The sequence below is a fragment of the Lithobates pipiens genome, unplaced genomic scaffold (genome assembly GCF_037356315.1).
Source record: "Lithobates pipiens isolate NorthernLeopardFrog02 unplaced genomic scaffold, aLitPip1_a1.2 Scaffold_16, whole genome shotgun sequence".
Taxonomy (NCBI): Eukaryota; Metazoa; Chordata; class Amphibia; order Anura; family Ranidae; genus Lithobates; species Lithobates pipiens.
This window is the reverse complement of record NW_027507748.1, coordinates 152,529,489-152,543,980: the sequence shown is the minus strand read 5'-3', so window position 1 is coordinate 152,543,980 and position 14,492 is coordinate 152,529,489. Positions and strand designations below refer to the sequence as shown.

General features: G+C 42.9%; 1 protein-coding gene across 3 annotated transcripts in view; it reads left to right on the top strand.

The window, feature by feature from the left end:
- LIMK1 (LIM domain kinase 1) overlaps nucleotides 1–14,492 on the top strand; it is a 200,607-nt gene that overhangs the window by 68,780 nt on the left and 117,335 nt on the right. Inside the window, exon 1 of one of the 3 annotated variants that reach the window (XM_077480639.1) lies at nucleotides 2,541–2,638. The exons of the other annotated variants lie outside the window; for them this stretch is intronic. Coding sequence (XP_077336765.1) covers nucleotides 2,610–2,638 — 29 coding nt within the window. The 5' untranslated portion in view covers nucleotides 2,541–2,609. Of the gene's footprint in view, nucleotides 1–2,540; nucleotides 2,639–14,492 lie in introns of those variants that run through there. 3 annotated transcript variants of the gene reach the window in all.

Genomic DNA, 14,492 nt, shown 5'->3' with positions numbered 1-14,492 from the left:
GGTCATGGTGCAATTTAAAGTGGAGAGACACGTTATGGTCCTTGTACCCAATGCGGATGTTATGCACATGTTCAGCTATTCTGATTCTTAGTAACCGTTTGGTTCGTCCTATATACATTAAACTGCAATGGCAGGTTAATGCATATACCACATGTGAGGTATTACATGTGATAAAATGTTTAATAGCAAACACCTTATTATTAGCCGGAGACACAAACATATCAATTTCCCTCAAAGGCCTATCTATTTCCCTACAGGGTTTACACTTTCTGCACGCGTAAAACCCATCCTTATCCCAAAAGGACGGTAACCGTTCAGGGGGGTCTAAACCCTTTTTTACTACAGAATCTCCATAATTTGGGGCTTTCCGGTAGATAAATTTAGGCTTAGGGGGTAACAACTTACTCAAAGTCCTGTCCATACATAGTACATGCCAGTGAGTCTTAAATGTTTTCCACTTCTCTATACTGCGAATGGAAGGATGTTATAAAACCCCACTCATGGTCAGTGTTTTTTATGCCACCTGGTGTATCTTGCCTGTTTTTTCAGCACTTGTATATCTTTGAGCATATGAACTGTTTAAATATATAAACTTTGTAGCAGCAGTATTTGATTTATATGAGAACATATATAATGTAATTATGTCAATGTGTTAAAGTGGTTGTAAACCCTTACAAACCACTTTGACCTACAGGTAAGCCTAGATTAAGGCTTACCTGTAGGTCCAAGAAATATCTCCTAAACCTATACGGTTTAGGAGATATGTACCCGAAGACAGCACCCGCTGTCTACGGCGCGCAGGTGCACTGGGCAGGCCGCAGATCGCAGCGATATGCCGCGAGTGTCGGCTCCCGTGCGCATGCTGTGATTCGCCGGAGCAGCGAGACCCGGAAGTCACTCCGGGATCCATGGCAGTGGCGAAGAGGAAGACGGAGGACCGATTCGGGGGCTTCGTTCTCAGGTAAGTTATTCATAATGAGCTAGTGTGGTATGCATACTAGCTCATTATGCCTTTACAGGGTGTGTGTTTTTTTTTGCCTTTACTTCCTCTTTAAGCTGATGGGAGTTCCGCTTAGATTATTTTTAATTTTTTTACTTTTTTATAAGTTCACCAAAAAGTTCTTATAATCTTTTTACAAGCAATCTTAAAACGTTTGAGCTTCTATTATCAATCAAAGTAGCTCTAAACACACCTCCGAACTCATTTCATTAATTGGAATCCAAGCGTGCAAACAACTGACTCCAGTGCTTTCATTGAAGTAATTGGTTTATGGGATCACTTACATTCCCTCCAGCACTGTCACAGTCCTCATTTAGACTTGCGGTTGAATGGTGGAAAAAATTTGCTGTTGAGCCACGGTTTTTCTGCCCACCAACTGCAAATCCCCCCCTCCCTGCCCTCTTTAAGCTGCAATATGTTTATTGGAAAAAATGGGGATAAAACAGAAGGTAAGTAAGGCGTCACATCACTTCCTCCCTGTCAGTAGCCTCTAGGGCACGATCCATGCGCGAATTGGGCCTCAGAGGCAAGAAACACATGTATAAATCTACCCTAAATGTTTAATGGGTATGTTCAATAAAGAAATGAGAAATTCTAATTGCTTTAGTGTTATCAGCTTAAAGCAGTTCCGCCGAAGAAAAAAAGAATTAAAAGTCAACAGCTACAAAAAAAATGTAGCTGCTGACTTTTAATAATCGGACACTCACCTGTCCCACGGTCCAGCGATGCAGGTGTATGAATCCCCGCTCCGCTCCCCCTCCTCTCCGCGGTGCCGGCATCCTTACTGTGGGTGCCTGGCTGTGGCTTCACAGCTGGGCACACACTGTGCATGCGTGAGCCGCGATGCACACTGTGAGTGGCCAGACCAACTTCTGGAACCTGTGACATATCCCAGGAGATTGCAGGGAGGGAGGGGAAAGAGGAGATCCTACTTCTGGTGCCGCAGAGCCCCGGGAGGATGTGAGAGCTGGATGCCTCTAAAAAGAGGGTATCCACCCCCCCCAAATGTGACATGTCAGTGGATCACCTGCACTTAAAGCGGAAGTTCCATTTTTGGGTGGAACTCCGCTTTAAGCACACTGTGTTTGTCTATTGTTGCAATTTAGAGGAGAATTAGATCATATTTTTATGGCAGATCACTGCAGAAAACCGAAAGGGTTCACATACGATTTTCTTGCCTCTTTATTTGTCAACTACATATAATGAAATGATAAATTGGGCAACAGTCTAAATATCCTGTGTTAAAAATTCTCCGTAACTGCCCCTCTACCTGTGGATCGCTTTTTTTTGTGGCTGCACTGTATAGCATATAGAGACTAAATTTCCCATTCTTGGTAATGTATAAATGTCCCAGTTGCTGCAATTCATCATTGCTCAAACCATTATCAGCCATCGAAGCTGTGTATTTGCAGAAGGCTATTCTGCGGAAGCTGTGGATGATGATTTTGTGTGCATGTAAGGGGGTGGGGGTTTTGTCTGATGCTAAAACAGCTGTGTGCAGAACTTCCTGTTCCCTTCATATTACTCACAGAAGGGTGGGGGGAGTCAGGGAGACAAAGCAGGGGATAGGGAGAGAGACAGACAGCTGTGGGAACTGACTGCTTGGACAATGGAGCAGCAGCAGCCTGTCAAGAAACTGTAAGTTTGTACAACATCACTTAGATGTATGGGCAGGCACTTTGCGTGTGTCTAGTGGCTTTATTTTTTATTTTTTTGCCTACTTTGCACTTTAAAGTTTGTACGGTATATATCAACATCATGTTATTCATAGAGCAAAAACATTTTTTATAAAATTAAATATTGGAAAGTGCTGTTGTAATAGTTCACATTTTAGGTACCATTTTTTCTGATTAAAAAGTCAAATGATGACTGGGGACTATAGGAAACATCACTATTGTCCTATGCGTCACTTTGCTAATCGATAAATACTGTATGGGCAGAGTGGGTTTGGTGAACTGGCTATGAATTACACATAAAAATAATGCTATGTTTGTTACTTATGTAAAGAAACTCATTGCTAAGAATTAGATTAAGTTTACAGAAGTCAGGAGTGTAACGTATAATGGTGACTGGTTTCTATACATTATTATTCTTTACACATTGTTTTTTGCTTGTACTGGCATACTCTCTGATTAGTTTAACTTGTAATAGTTTTGTTAAATTTCGGGGCCCTGGAACTAGCTTGTAACCTTGAAATGATAGAATACCAATTTCCATTAGAGACTTACAATATACGTATTTTTGTTTAGTGGTTTACTCTTTTTAATGTGGATTGTGCACTTGCTTTCATTCCACTAGGAAATTAAATTGCTATTTTCGTTTGCACACAGCTTCTTAATTTCTTCATTTAACTACATGTATCTGTTTTTAGAATGTGGTCATTTGAAAAAAAAAAAAAATGTCTGTGTCTCCCTCTCCCACCGTCTCCTTATATTTCCATATCCCTCTCTCTCTCATATATATATATATCTATCGGGTAAAATAAGTATTGAACACATCACCATTTTTCTAGGTAAATATATTTCTAAAAGGTGCTATTGACATGAAATTTTCACCACGTCGGTAACAACCCATGCAATCCATACATACAAAGAAACCAAAACAAATAAGTTCAGAAATTAAGTTATGTGTAATAAAATGGAATGACACAGGAAAAAAGTATTGCACACGCTAACTGAAATTTAATTAATACTTCGTACAAAATCCTTTGTTAGTAATGACAGCTTCAAGACGCCTCCTGTATGGAGAAACTAGTCGCATGCATTGATCAGGTGTGATTTGGCCCATTCTTCCACTCAGTCTTCAAATCTTGAAGGTTCTGTGGGCCTCTTCTATGATCTCTGATCTTAAGTTCTTTCCATTGATTTTCTATTGGATTCAAGTCAAGTGATTGGTTGGGCCATTCTAGCAGCTTTATTTTCTTTCTTTGAAACCAATTGAGAGTTTCCTTGGCTTTATGTTTGGGATCATTGTCTTGCTGAAATGTCCACCCTCGTTTCATCATCCTGGTAGATGTCAGCAGATTTTTATCAAGAATATCTTGGTACATTTTTTCAATCATTCTTCCTTCAATGATATGAAGGTTGCCAGTACCGTATGCTGAAAAACAGCCCCACACAATGATGTTCCCACCTCCAAACTTCACTGTTGGTATGGGGTTGTTTTTGGGGTGATGTGCAGTGCCATTTGACCTCCAAACATGGTGTGTATTATGGCATCCAAAGAGTTAAATTTGATTTCACAGGCTTGTCTAAATGTTGTGCAGCAAACTTTAAATGAGCTTCAACATGGCTTTTCTTCAGCAATGGAGTCTTGTGTGGTGAGTGTGCATACAGGCCATGACAGTTGAGTGCATTACTTATTGCTTTCTTAAAAACAATTGTACCTGCTAATTCCAGGTCTTTCTGAAGCTCTCCAAAAGTGGTCCTTGGCTCTTGGACAACTCTTCTAATAATTCTTTTCACTTCTCTGACAGAATTCTTGTGAGGAGCACCTGGTCATGGCCAATTTATGGTGAAATTATGTTCTTTCCATTTCGCGAATTATGGCCCCAACAGTGCTCACTGGAACATTCAGAAGTTTAGAAATCCTTCTGTAACCAATGCCATCAGTAGTAAATATTATTTATAAATATATTATTAGTATTATAAGGTTGCTGCAGTCTTGAGAGAGCTCCTTGCTTTTACCCATCATGAGATGTTTCCTGTGTGCCACCTTGGTAATGAGACACCTTTTTATAGGCCACGAGATTGAACTAGCTGATATTAATTTGCACTGATAAGGGGCAGGCTTGCTTTTCTAATTACTGATAGATTTAAGCTGGTGTCTTGGCTTTCCATGTTTTTTCTTCATGTGTTCAATACTTTTTCCCTGTGTCATATACTTTTATTACACATAGCTTAGTTTCTGAACTTATTTGTTTTGGTCTCTTTGTATGTATGTATTGAATGGGTTGTTAACGAAATGTGATGAAAATTTTATGTCAATAGCAGCTTTAGACTTATATTTACCTAGAAAATGGTGATGTGTTCAATACTTATTTTACCCGCTATATATGTACAGTGCTGTGTATTTGCCCAATTTGCCCCTTCCTGATTTTTTATATTTTATATTTGTCACACTTAAATGATCCAGATCATCAAACCAATTTTTAATATTACACAAAGATAACCCAAGTAAATACAAAATGCAGTTTTCACTAGAGGTCGACCGATATGGGTTTTTCTCTGACCAATGCCGATATTTAGAAATTGCGGTGGCCGATGGCCGATATATGATGCCGATTTTTTTGGGCCAATATGTTAAGCTGATTTCTTTTTTTTTGTCCATTCCCCCCTCATCTCACAAAATCTAACAGACACCTTTCACACTGGGGCTTTATTCAGGCGCTTTTGGTCTAAAAATAGCTGTAAAGTGCCTGAAAAATGTCTTACATGCAGATGCGTTGCACTGGCAGGACGTTAAAAAATGTCCTGCAAGCAGCATCTTTGGAGCGGTGTATACCGCTCCTCCACCACTCCTGCATTGAAATGAATGGGCACTACTGCCGAAGCGCCTGCAATGCGATTTGGCAGCGGCGCTTCACGGGCGCATTTAACCCCTTATTCGGTCGCTAGCTGGGTTGTAAGTGCCCCGGTAGCAGCTAAATAGCGCCGCTAAAATGACGGTAAAGCGCTGCTAGAAGTAGCAGCGTTTTACCGTCAACACCTGTGTGAAAGCAGCCTTAAGAAAATAAGTGATACAGAAAATTTCTTACATTTAAACATAACATACCTCCAATCAGTTCACTTGTATGTATAATTTAGATTTAAAAAAAACAAAAACTATATATTAAATACACAAAAACAGGTAATCAAAACTTTTGGATGAAAAAAATGGGCTAACTACTGTTTTCGTTGTTTTTTTGTTTTTTTTTATTCATTAGTGTATTTTTTCCAAAAAAATTGCGTTTGAAAGACTGTTATTTTATTCCCTAGGGTCTCTGCTAAAAATATATATATATATAATTTTTGGGGGTTCTAAGTGATTTTCTAGCAGAAAATACAGGATTTTTACTTGTAAGCAACAAGTGTCAGAAAAGATTTTGTCTTTAAATGATTAAACTGAGAACTCTACACAGGAAGTTCAGTCCATTCATAAGTATAAACATTGTATCTCTTTGGTCTTTTCTTGGCAGACTGCCCAGAGAGAAGTCTCTCCATGGAAGACTTCAGGCAACTTGCATTGACTATTACAGAAGTCATTTGCAAGTTGCGCAATCAGCACAATAGGCCGATGCCGATTAATTAAAAAACGCCAAATATTGGCCGATATATCGGTCGACCTATAGTTTTTACATGATGATGTAATTTATTAAGGGAAAAAAGCTGTCCAATCCTGCCTGGCTTCATGTGAAAAAGTAATTGTCCCCTAAGCCTAATACAATCAAGCGTTTGCGATAGCTGGCAATGAGTCTTTCACATTGCATGAACAGTCTGTTTAACCACTTGCCTACTGGACACTTTTACCCCCTTCCTGACCAGGCCAATTTTCATCTTTCTGTGCTGTCACAGTTTGAATGACAAGTGTGCGGTCATGCAACACTCTACCCATATGAAATTTTTATAATTTTTTTTCACACAAATAGAGCTTTCTTTTGGTGGTATTTAATCACCACTGTGTTTTTTATTTTTTTCTAAACAAATGAAAAAAGACCGAAAATTGTGACAAAAAATTAATAAAAACATTTTTCATAGTTTGTGTTTAAATTTTGCAAACAGGTAATTTTTCTCCTTCACTGATGTGCGCTGATGAGGCTGAACTGATGGGCACTGATAGGCACTGATAGGTGGCATTAATGGGCACTGATAGGTGCCACTGATGGGCACTAATGAGGCAACACTGGTGGGCACTGATGAGGAGGCACTGATGAGACTGCATTGATAGGCGCACAGATAGGTGACACTGATAAGTGCCACTTATGGGCACTGATAGGCAGCATTGATAGGCAGCACAGATAGGTGGCACTGATGGGCAATTATAGGCACTGATAGTCACCACTGATAGGCAGCACTGATAGGTGACACTTATTAGGAGGCACTGATGGGCACTGATTGGCAGCACTGGTGGACACTATGGGGACTGCACTGATCAGTGCCGATGTCTCTTTAACACAACCCAGCTATCAGCTCCCTTTTTCTTTCCTCACACTGTCAGCTGATAACTTGTATTGTGTTGTGTTGTGTTTTCTTTCTGTGATCAGCTGTTATTGGACAAAGCTGATCGCGTGGTAAAGGAACGCCGTGATTGGCCCTTTACCCTGATCTGTGATCAGCTGAGTCCGCGGGGGGCGTGTGGGCAGCGTGTGCACAGGAAAACATCCATGTGCATCCTCCCAGCAAATTAGGGCCATGCTGTAGCCTTCTTTCGGCTATAGCATGGACAGGAAGGGGTTGCCACAGCATCCCAGTCAAATTTAAGTACCAACCTTGACTAGGCCACTCCAAAACCTTAATTTTCCTTTCGTTCATTGACGGACACAGCTCCAGTAATCTTGACCGTAGGGTTATTACACCACCTTCAGGAGAGGACTAGGCAGAACATGTAATACATATGAAAAACAACAGAACTTTACAGTTCCGCCCCTCTGGTAATAACGCCTCAGCCTGCTTCCAGCAGCTGTTTTTTTCTGCCTAGTGAAGAGAAGGACCTAGGCTCCCGAGGGACCATCAGCCCTGGGAATCTCTGGATTTTTGCCTTTTGCACAAGATTTTAAGATCCTGTGATCTGCTATCAACAGCCGGCTGGGTGACAGGCTGGATAATCTAGATCCTTGTAGTCTCCCCAGCCTGGCCATCGAGCGTGTGCAGACCCTAGCTATGCGCCCAGGGGCGGCCGGTGAGCGCAATGCTCCGGGGCACACATATGACCGGACTACCGATGTCTTTATCACAGTGTGCCGTGGCCAGCAGCCATCCCATACTGCTCGGGAGTAAGTCTGTGAAGGGATGTCCCCAACTCGTCCGGATGGTAAGTACAGCTCTTCCAGCCTCTGCGGGATTGAGCAGCTGGGCATTCCCTGGGAGGTCGATTAGGGGGTCCCTCTCTGGCCTCTCTTCTCTCCCCACGTGGGGGATGCTGAGCCCCTGAGCCAGGGGTCCTCCGGGGGGCTCTAACCTTGGATTGGGGCTGCGCTGGTTCTCTGTGTCCCTGGGTGTCTGTGGTCTCTCCGCAGGGTGTCTGGAGGCTTTGCATGTGCTGTTTGCCATAGCGCTGTTCTGCCGCCATTATCTCTGTTCATTCACTGTGTACATTTTCTGTGTGCCTCAGTGGAGAGCATGATCGGGGGCCATTTTCCCGAAGTTCGGTGGTCATTTTCCCTGTGATTGTCCCCTATACAGGGCGGTCGGTGGCCATTTTGTTGTAGCTCAGCACAGTTTTTATCCTCAGCGCTGTTCCCTGTTGCTCAGAACAGCGCATTTTTTTGCTCTGGGCACCTGGGAGCTAATACGGAACACAGGCACCTGTAACAGAACGGCGCAGCTTTTGGCCCAGGGTGGTGAGTCCTGCGGTGGCGGCCCCTCAGTCTGCAACAGCTAGGAGGGTGGGATTGTGCACCTGTCCTAAGTCCTCAAGGGTGGCAGACAGGGTGGGTCAGCATGGCTTCAGAAACTGGTGTTTCTTCCCCCAGAACTCCCTGCAATTGCAACCGGCTCATCTGCAAACAGTTCAGTGCCTTTGGATGCTTTGTTGGCGGTCCCTGAAACATTCATTGCCAGGGTGGAAGCGGGAGCATAGGTCCTCCGAGGAGAGCTCTGACTCAGACTCAGGCCCCGCAGTGACTGGCAGCCCCTGCTCTGATGTGTCAGGTGATGCTGACCAGGACCGATCGGACAGTGAGTATGATTCCCCGTCCGGTTCCATGCAAGACAAAGTGCTAGTTGGAGCACTTATCACAGCTGTGCGTGATAACCTGAAAATTCAGGATACAGCGGGATCCTCTGCTGAAGTAGCGGTCCCTTTTGGGTCCCGTAAGCCAGCCCGTACACCTAAGGCGTTTTCGTATCTGACTTATTTAGATAAGTTCATATACAAGGAATGTGGAAGCCCGCAGCGGACCTTTTCGGTCCCCGAAAGTATGGTGGTGCAATACCCCTTTGAGGAGAGCCTTCCTAAAAAATGGTCGGCTCCTCCGGTCGCGGACTCCCCAGTATCCAGGTTAAATAAAATAACCACAATCCCGGTAGAGGGAACTCCTGCATTTAAAGACCCTACCAACAGGAAGGCCGAGGCAGTTGCCCGTTCCTTGTTTGCGGTTGTGGGGTCAGCAATACAACCAGTACTGGCCACAGCACTAGTGTTGCAGACACTTACTGAATGGGCAAAACTTTTGCACCGTGAATTGGAGAAGCAGCAGGCTACTCCTGTCTGGAACTAGCAGACCAGTTAGTGCACGGCCTAAAGTATGTTTGTGATGCCGCCCCGCTTCCATTGCTCTCCAGGGCTTCAGTGTCAGCAGTGGTGCTGCGGTGCCTCATTTGGCTGAAGTGCTGGTCTGTGGACCAGGCATCTAAAAAAGCCTTGACGGACCTAAGGGACCGAGGTCTGTTGGATTTGGTAATATGCACTATGCTGAGGGCACGGAAGTCATCTTCTTGGAAGATTTATCATCGTATGTGGAAGGCCTTCATCTCTTATTTGTGAGAGGATGGGGTGGCGTCCACGCACATACTCGATTTCCAGGATCTTGCTGTTTTTGCAGCGAGGAGGGGCAGATATCAGCTTTGGTTGTCTTTTTTCAGCGACCCTTGGCGACTCATTCATTGGTGAGTACGTTTGTTCAGGGGGTTTGACATGTGGCACTTCCATACACATTCAGCCTTGGTTCACACTGACTGCGGGAATGAAATTGTGCGAGTTCAGCTGAACGCACACGATTTCATTCCCAAATGTCCGTTTTGACTTTGGGGGCGATTTCAAAGACATCTGTGCGAGTTTCTGCACAGATGTCAATGGAAATCGCACCCCAAAATAGCCAAAAGTAGTACAGAATCTAAATTTGGGAATCGGTGCTGTGCCGCAAATGTGGCATCGCACCGTTTCGGACACTGCCATTGCTGGCAGTTGCCGCGGATTTGGCATTTCATATATCAAATTGCATGCCAAATCGCATCAATGTGAACCAGGGCTCACTCTGTACATGAGCACAGACAAACAATCAGTGTTTTCTTCAGGATAACAAAAGGTAGGAATCTGCAACAACGTTTGTTAAAATCTTTGCAATGTACATAGATCACCCAGAGGGCAATGTTTTTTTCTCAATAAAAGTGAAGTTACTCTTTAACTTGTTATTTGCTTCAAAGTGGCTTTAAAAGCTAGACTTATTTTATCTTAATGCATTCCCTGCATAAAGGTAAAAAATATCAGTGTTGTATTTTGAGCAAGCACTGTGCCTATCTGAAGCAGTTATCTCCTCCCTGCTCAAAGATGCAGCAAGAGGAGCCATTGGTTCCTGCTGCTGTTAATCAAATCATGTGAGCAGAGAGCGAGGGGTCATGGCTAAGCCACGCTGTGTGTCAACAGATGCACACAGTCTGGCTCGGGATTGAGTCTGCAGGTGTGCCCCCATAGCAAGCGGCTTGCTGTGGGGGCACAAAAAAAGAGGAGGAGATGAGGCTGCACTCTGCACAGAGCAAGTAAGTAAAACTCAGTTCATTCTTTTCATTTAGAAAAATGTAAGTTTACATCCCCGTTAAAGCTGGGCAGGTTTGGGGATGCAGATTGTCCTGGCAGAGCGCCGGAGAGGGGGGACATGGCGGAGCTCCCTTGGGTAACATGGTCACAGTACAGTGAGTCTGGCTGGCAGTGCCGGGGGTCACGTGGTGCTGTGTCGTGCCATGTGCCATGACTCATTCATCATCTACTGCCCGGAGTCACCTCTGGGGCCACCCACTGGCATCTTCCTATCAGTGGATAATGGAGATTCTCTGATTTTACTGGGTTGGAAGGGGGGGTTTCCTCTGATTACATGGGAGCATGGGTCCTGTACCAGGGATATGATCTTGGTGTCCTCCGGAATCTGCTCAACCCAAGGAATGATTCTGCTACTTTGTGTTGTGCTATCTGCAGGTGAAGGATGTACTGAGCAGTAACAATCTGTAGACCGTGTAACTGAAGATTGGTAACAAGTCAGAGAGAGACTATCATTATCTGCATTCTTGTTCTAAGTAGGGGATTGGAAGTAGCATAACAGCCAGGTAATGGATAACAGTAGAATACTCTGCTTTCCCTCATGGCAGGATTTCTTTAAACACCAACTCTTGAAATTAGTAAAAAAAATCCAGCCTTGTCTTGCTGTGCCATTCCTCCATGCGTGCTAAGGGCTCGACCACACAAGGACGCATTGCAGAAGAGCCATGTTCTGTGTGGGAATGCATTGTGTTCAGAACTAATATGGTGTGTAGTCTGCTGCGGATGTAAGTATATTCCTAACACCCCAAACGCAGATCGCCTGCACTGGATCACATGGTGCCACAGTATCATGTGGTTTGTTGCAGTGTCTTTTTTAAAAGTAGTACATGCGCTCCTTCTTGTGCGATCCAGTACATTTTCAGCCCATTCAGGTGAATGGGCTGAAAATTGCACTGCACTTACTTGCACAGGATTTACACAGGTTTACATACAGTTATGCCTCTTAGTTTTTGCCTATTAACCTGCTTAGGATTCTTAAGAACGTAGTACATTTTAAAACTGTAATAAAAGTGAGGGATAGTCAGAGGCAGGAGACTATCACTTACTTATTATGATTTTAAATGTACTAAGTTCTTAAAGTGTTACTAAAGTCATATATTTTTTTTAATTAAATAACAAACATGTTATACTTACCTTCTCTGTCAGTGCTGTATCACAAAAAATTGCCTGGTCATTAAGGGGGGTAAATCCTTCTGGGGCTGAAGTGGTTAAGAACCCTAAGCAGGTTAATAGGCAAAAGCTGAGGCAGAACTGTGTGTAAACCGGTGTTGTGCATCTGTAATGGTACACATCCTGGCTACATAAGGGGTTTTGTCCTTGAAAATAAAGCTTTGTTAATTAAAAAATAGAACTGTTACCCTACTTTTTTATCTGGCTTCTAGATTCAAAGCAAATTTGTCAAGCCCTGCCCCAAGGTAGGAATTTACAGGACAAGATTCCCTTCTTTCTTTTTTTTTTTTTTTTTGAGGTTAGGTTTTTAATTGACAAAACGTTTACAAAAGTTGTGATTTGATTTGCAAATAACACACAATGTAAATATACACAGGAAAAAACAACCCAAAAAGAATAAATGTCTGAGTTTGGGACATTCCCTAAACAACAGAATTAGAGAACCAATAAGCACATTGTACATAAATGCTACACTTCAGAGAAATACTAGGTGTTTTGTGTCTTTATAGATATGTAGGAAGTTGGAGAAAATCAACCAGAGGTTTTCTTTTTTTCCAAAACTGGAAAAAAGGTTGGGCATAGTTTGGCTTTAATATGCAGTGGTATCTTGAAGGTTATCTATTTTAACAAAACCCTTTCTAAATTCCATTTTCTACATTTTATGCAATAATCTCACTAGAAAGTTCAGCATTGATTGTTAAGTGTGCAATAACAGACAGCATGGTCAACATTGTCTTTTCTCTTTGCTGAGAGAAATTTTGGTTAATTTCCATGAGTCACAGTCACAAAAAAAATCACACAGCATTTACCGGACATTCTAGACAAAGCAAAGAGTCAGCGAACAATCATGGATAAGCTATGTTTGGAAGAATCAGGCCTGGGTACTGTGGCCATTCATGTATTCACAACCCTTTTCTTAATATCAGCATAAATTAAATATTTAGCTAGGAACATTCCACACAAATAACCACATGATGCTTTACCATGTGAAACATTTAACAAAAAGAGGGATCTTCCATGTTTATTGCTTACTTTGCAATTGGTTTAAACAGATTGCTGTGTCATTTTAGGTTTGGCAGAACATGCATTTGACTTGATTTGTAATGCATTAGAAAGTTACTCACGGTGTCTTTATTCAAAGCAAACTTTATCATCAAGGTCAAAGTGTAAATCTAGAAAAACACAGAGGTGTGTACATAAACCTTTTAACTCTTTCTGACTTATGGGACCCCCAATGTCCACGGTGCACTGTAATGCAAATAACAAGCTAGTACATTTTATTGCTAGATCACTTGTTAGTACTGCATAATTGTATAGCAGCACCAGTGGCGGCTGGTGACGTTTTAGGATGGGGGGCCCCAGACTCTGCCCTTCCTTTGTGACCCCTCCCTCTTCCCATAAGCCCCACCCCTTATAGAATCCACCCACTCCGTCCCCTGTATTCCACCCATAGTGTGAGGAGTATACAGCTCAGCATCACAGGACAGAGTATACACAGTGGTGGCCCGTCCATCGGGGGCGCCTTAGCGCCGCCCCCCCCCCCCCCCCCCTCCTGTAGTGTAAAAAAAAGTTAAAAAAAACGGGCCCTTTAAGACGTTAAAAAAAATGAAAAATAAAAAGTCATTTAACATAGTGCACTGTGGCGCTGGTCGCAGTGCACTATGAGAAGCGCCACGTCAATGCAATCACAAGATTGCATCCATGGGGCTTAATTTGCGGGTTTTTAACCCGCCTTGCGGCGCAATGTAGAACGCCGATTAGTTTCCGCCCATAAAATCACTGTGATTCTACGGACGGGAGCATCGTCATTCAAAGACAGGCAGGTCACTTCCGTGTTTTGTGAAGCCGCCGAAAGCCGGAAGTGATGTCGGTGGCTCCGTTCCTCAGCCCGAGCGGAGCTGCAAGTGAGGCGAGTGGTATTGCAGCCTTGTCCATGGAAAAAAAACAATTTAAATAATGAAATTGCAAATAATAATTATTTATGCACCTCGGCCGGCCTAAGCCTTTACTGGACCAGTACTCAACTGTTGTGCAGGAATTATTAGAGCAATTTGTAAAAGAAAGAATATAAATTGAAAAAGAACATAATGCTTGCAGGAGGATCACATGCCACACGGTATTATTCTTATTCAGCAAAGTGCAAACAAAAGTAAATGGTCTGCTCTGTTGCTTGTTGTTACTCACATTAATTTGCTGGCAAAGACATTTTTACAAACCTGTTTTGCATTTTAGTGTAAATATGAGATCTGAGGACTTTTTGACCCCAGATCTCATATTTAAGAGGACCTGTCGTGCTTTTTTCTATTACAAGGGATATTTACATTCCTTGTAATAGGAATAAAAGTGACACCATTTCTATTTAAAAAACTGTGAAAAAAAAAAATATAATAAATAAAAAGCACCCAGTCCCGACAAGCTTGCGTGCAGAAGCGAACGCATACATGAGTACTGCGCCGTCTCCTGACACTATGGGTATAAGGATGCGGAATACAGGGAACGGATTGGGTGGATTATATAAGGGGTGTGTTTTATGAGAAGCGGGATGGGCCAAAAATGATGGGCGGAGTCTGGTGCCCCCCATCCAAAAACTTCA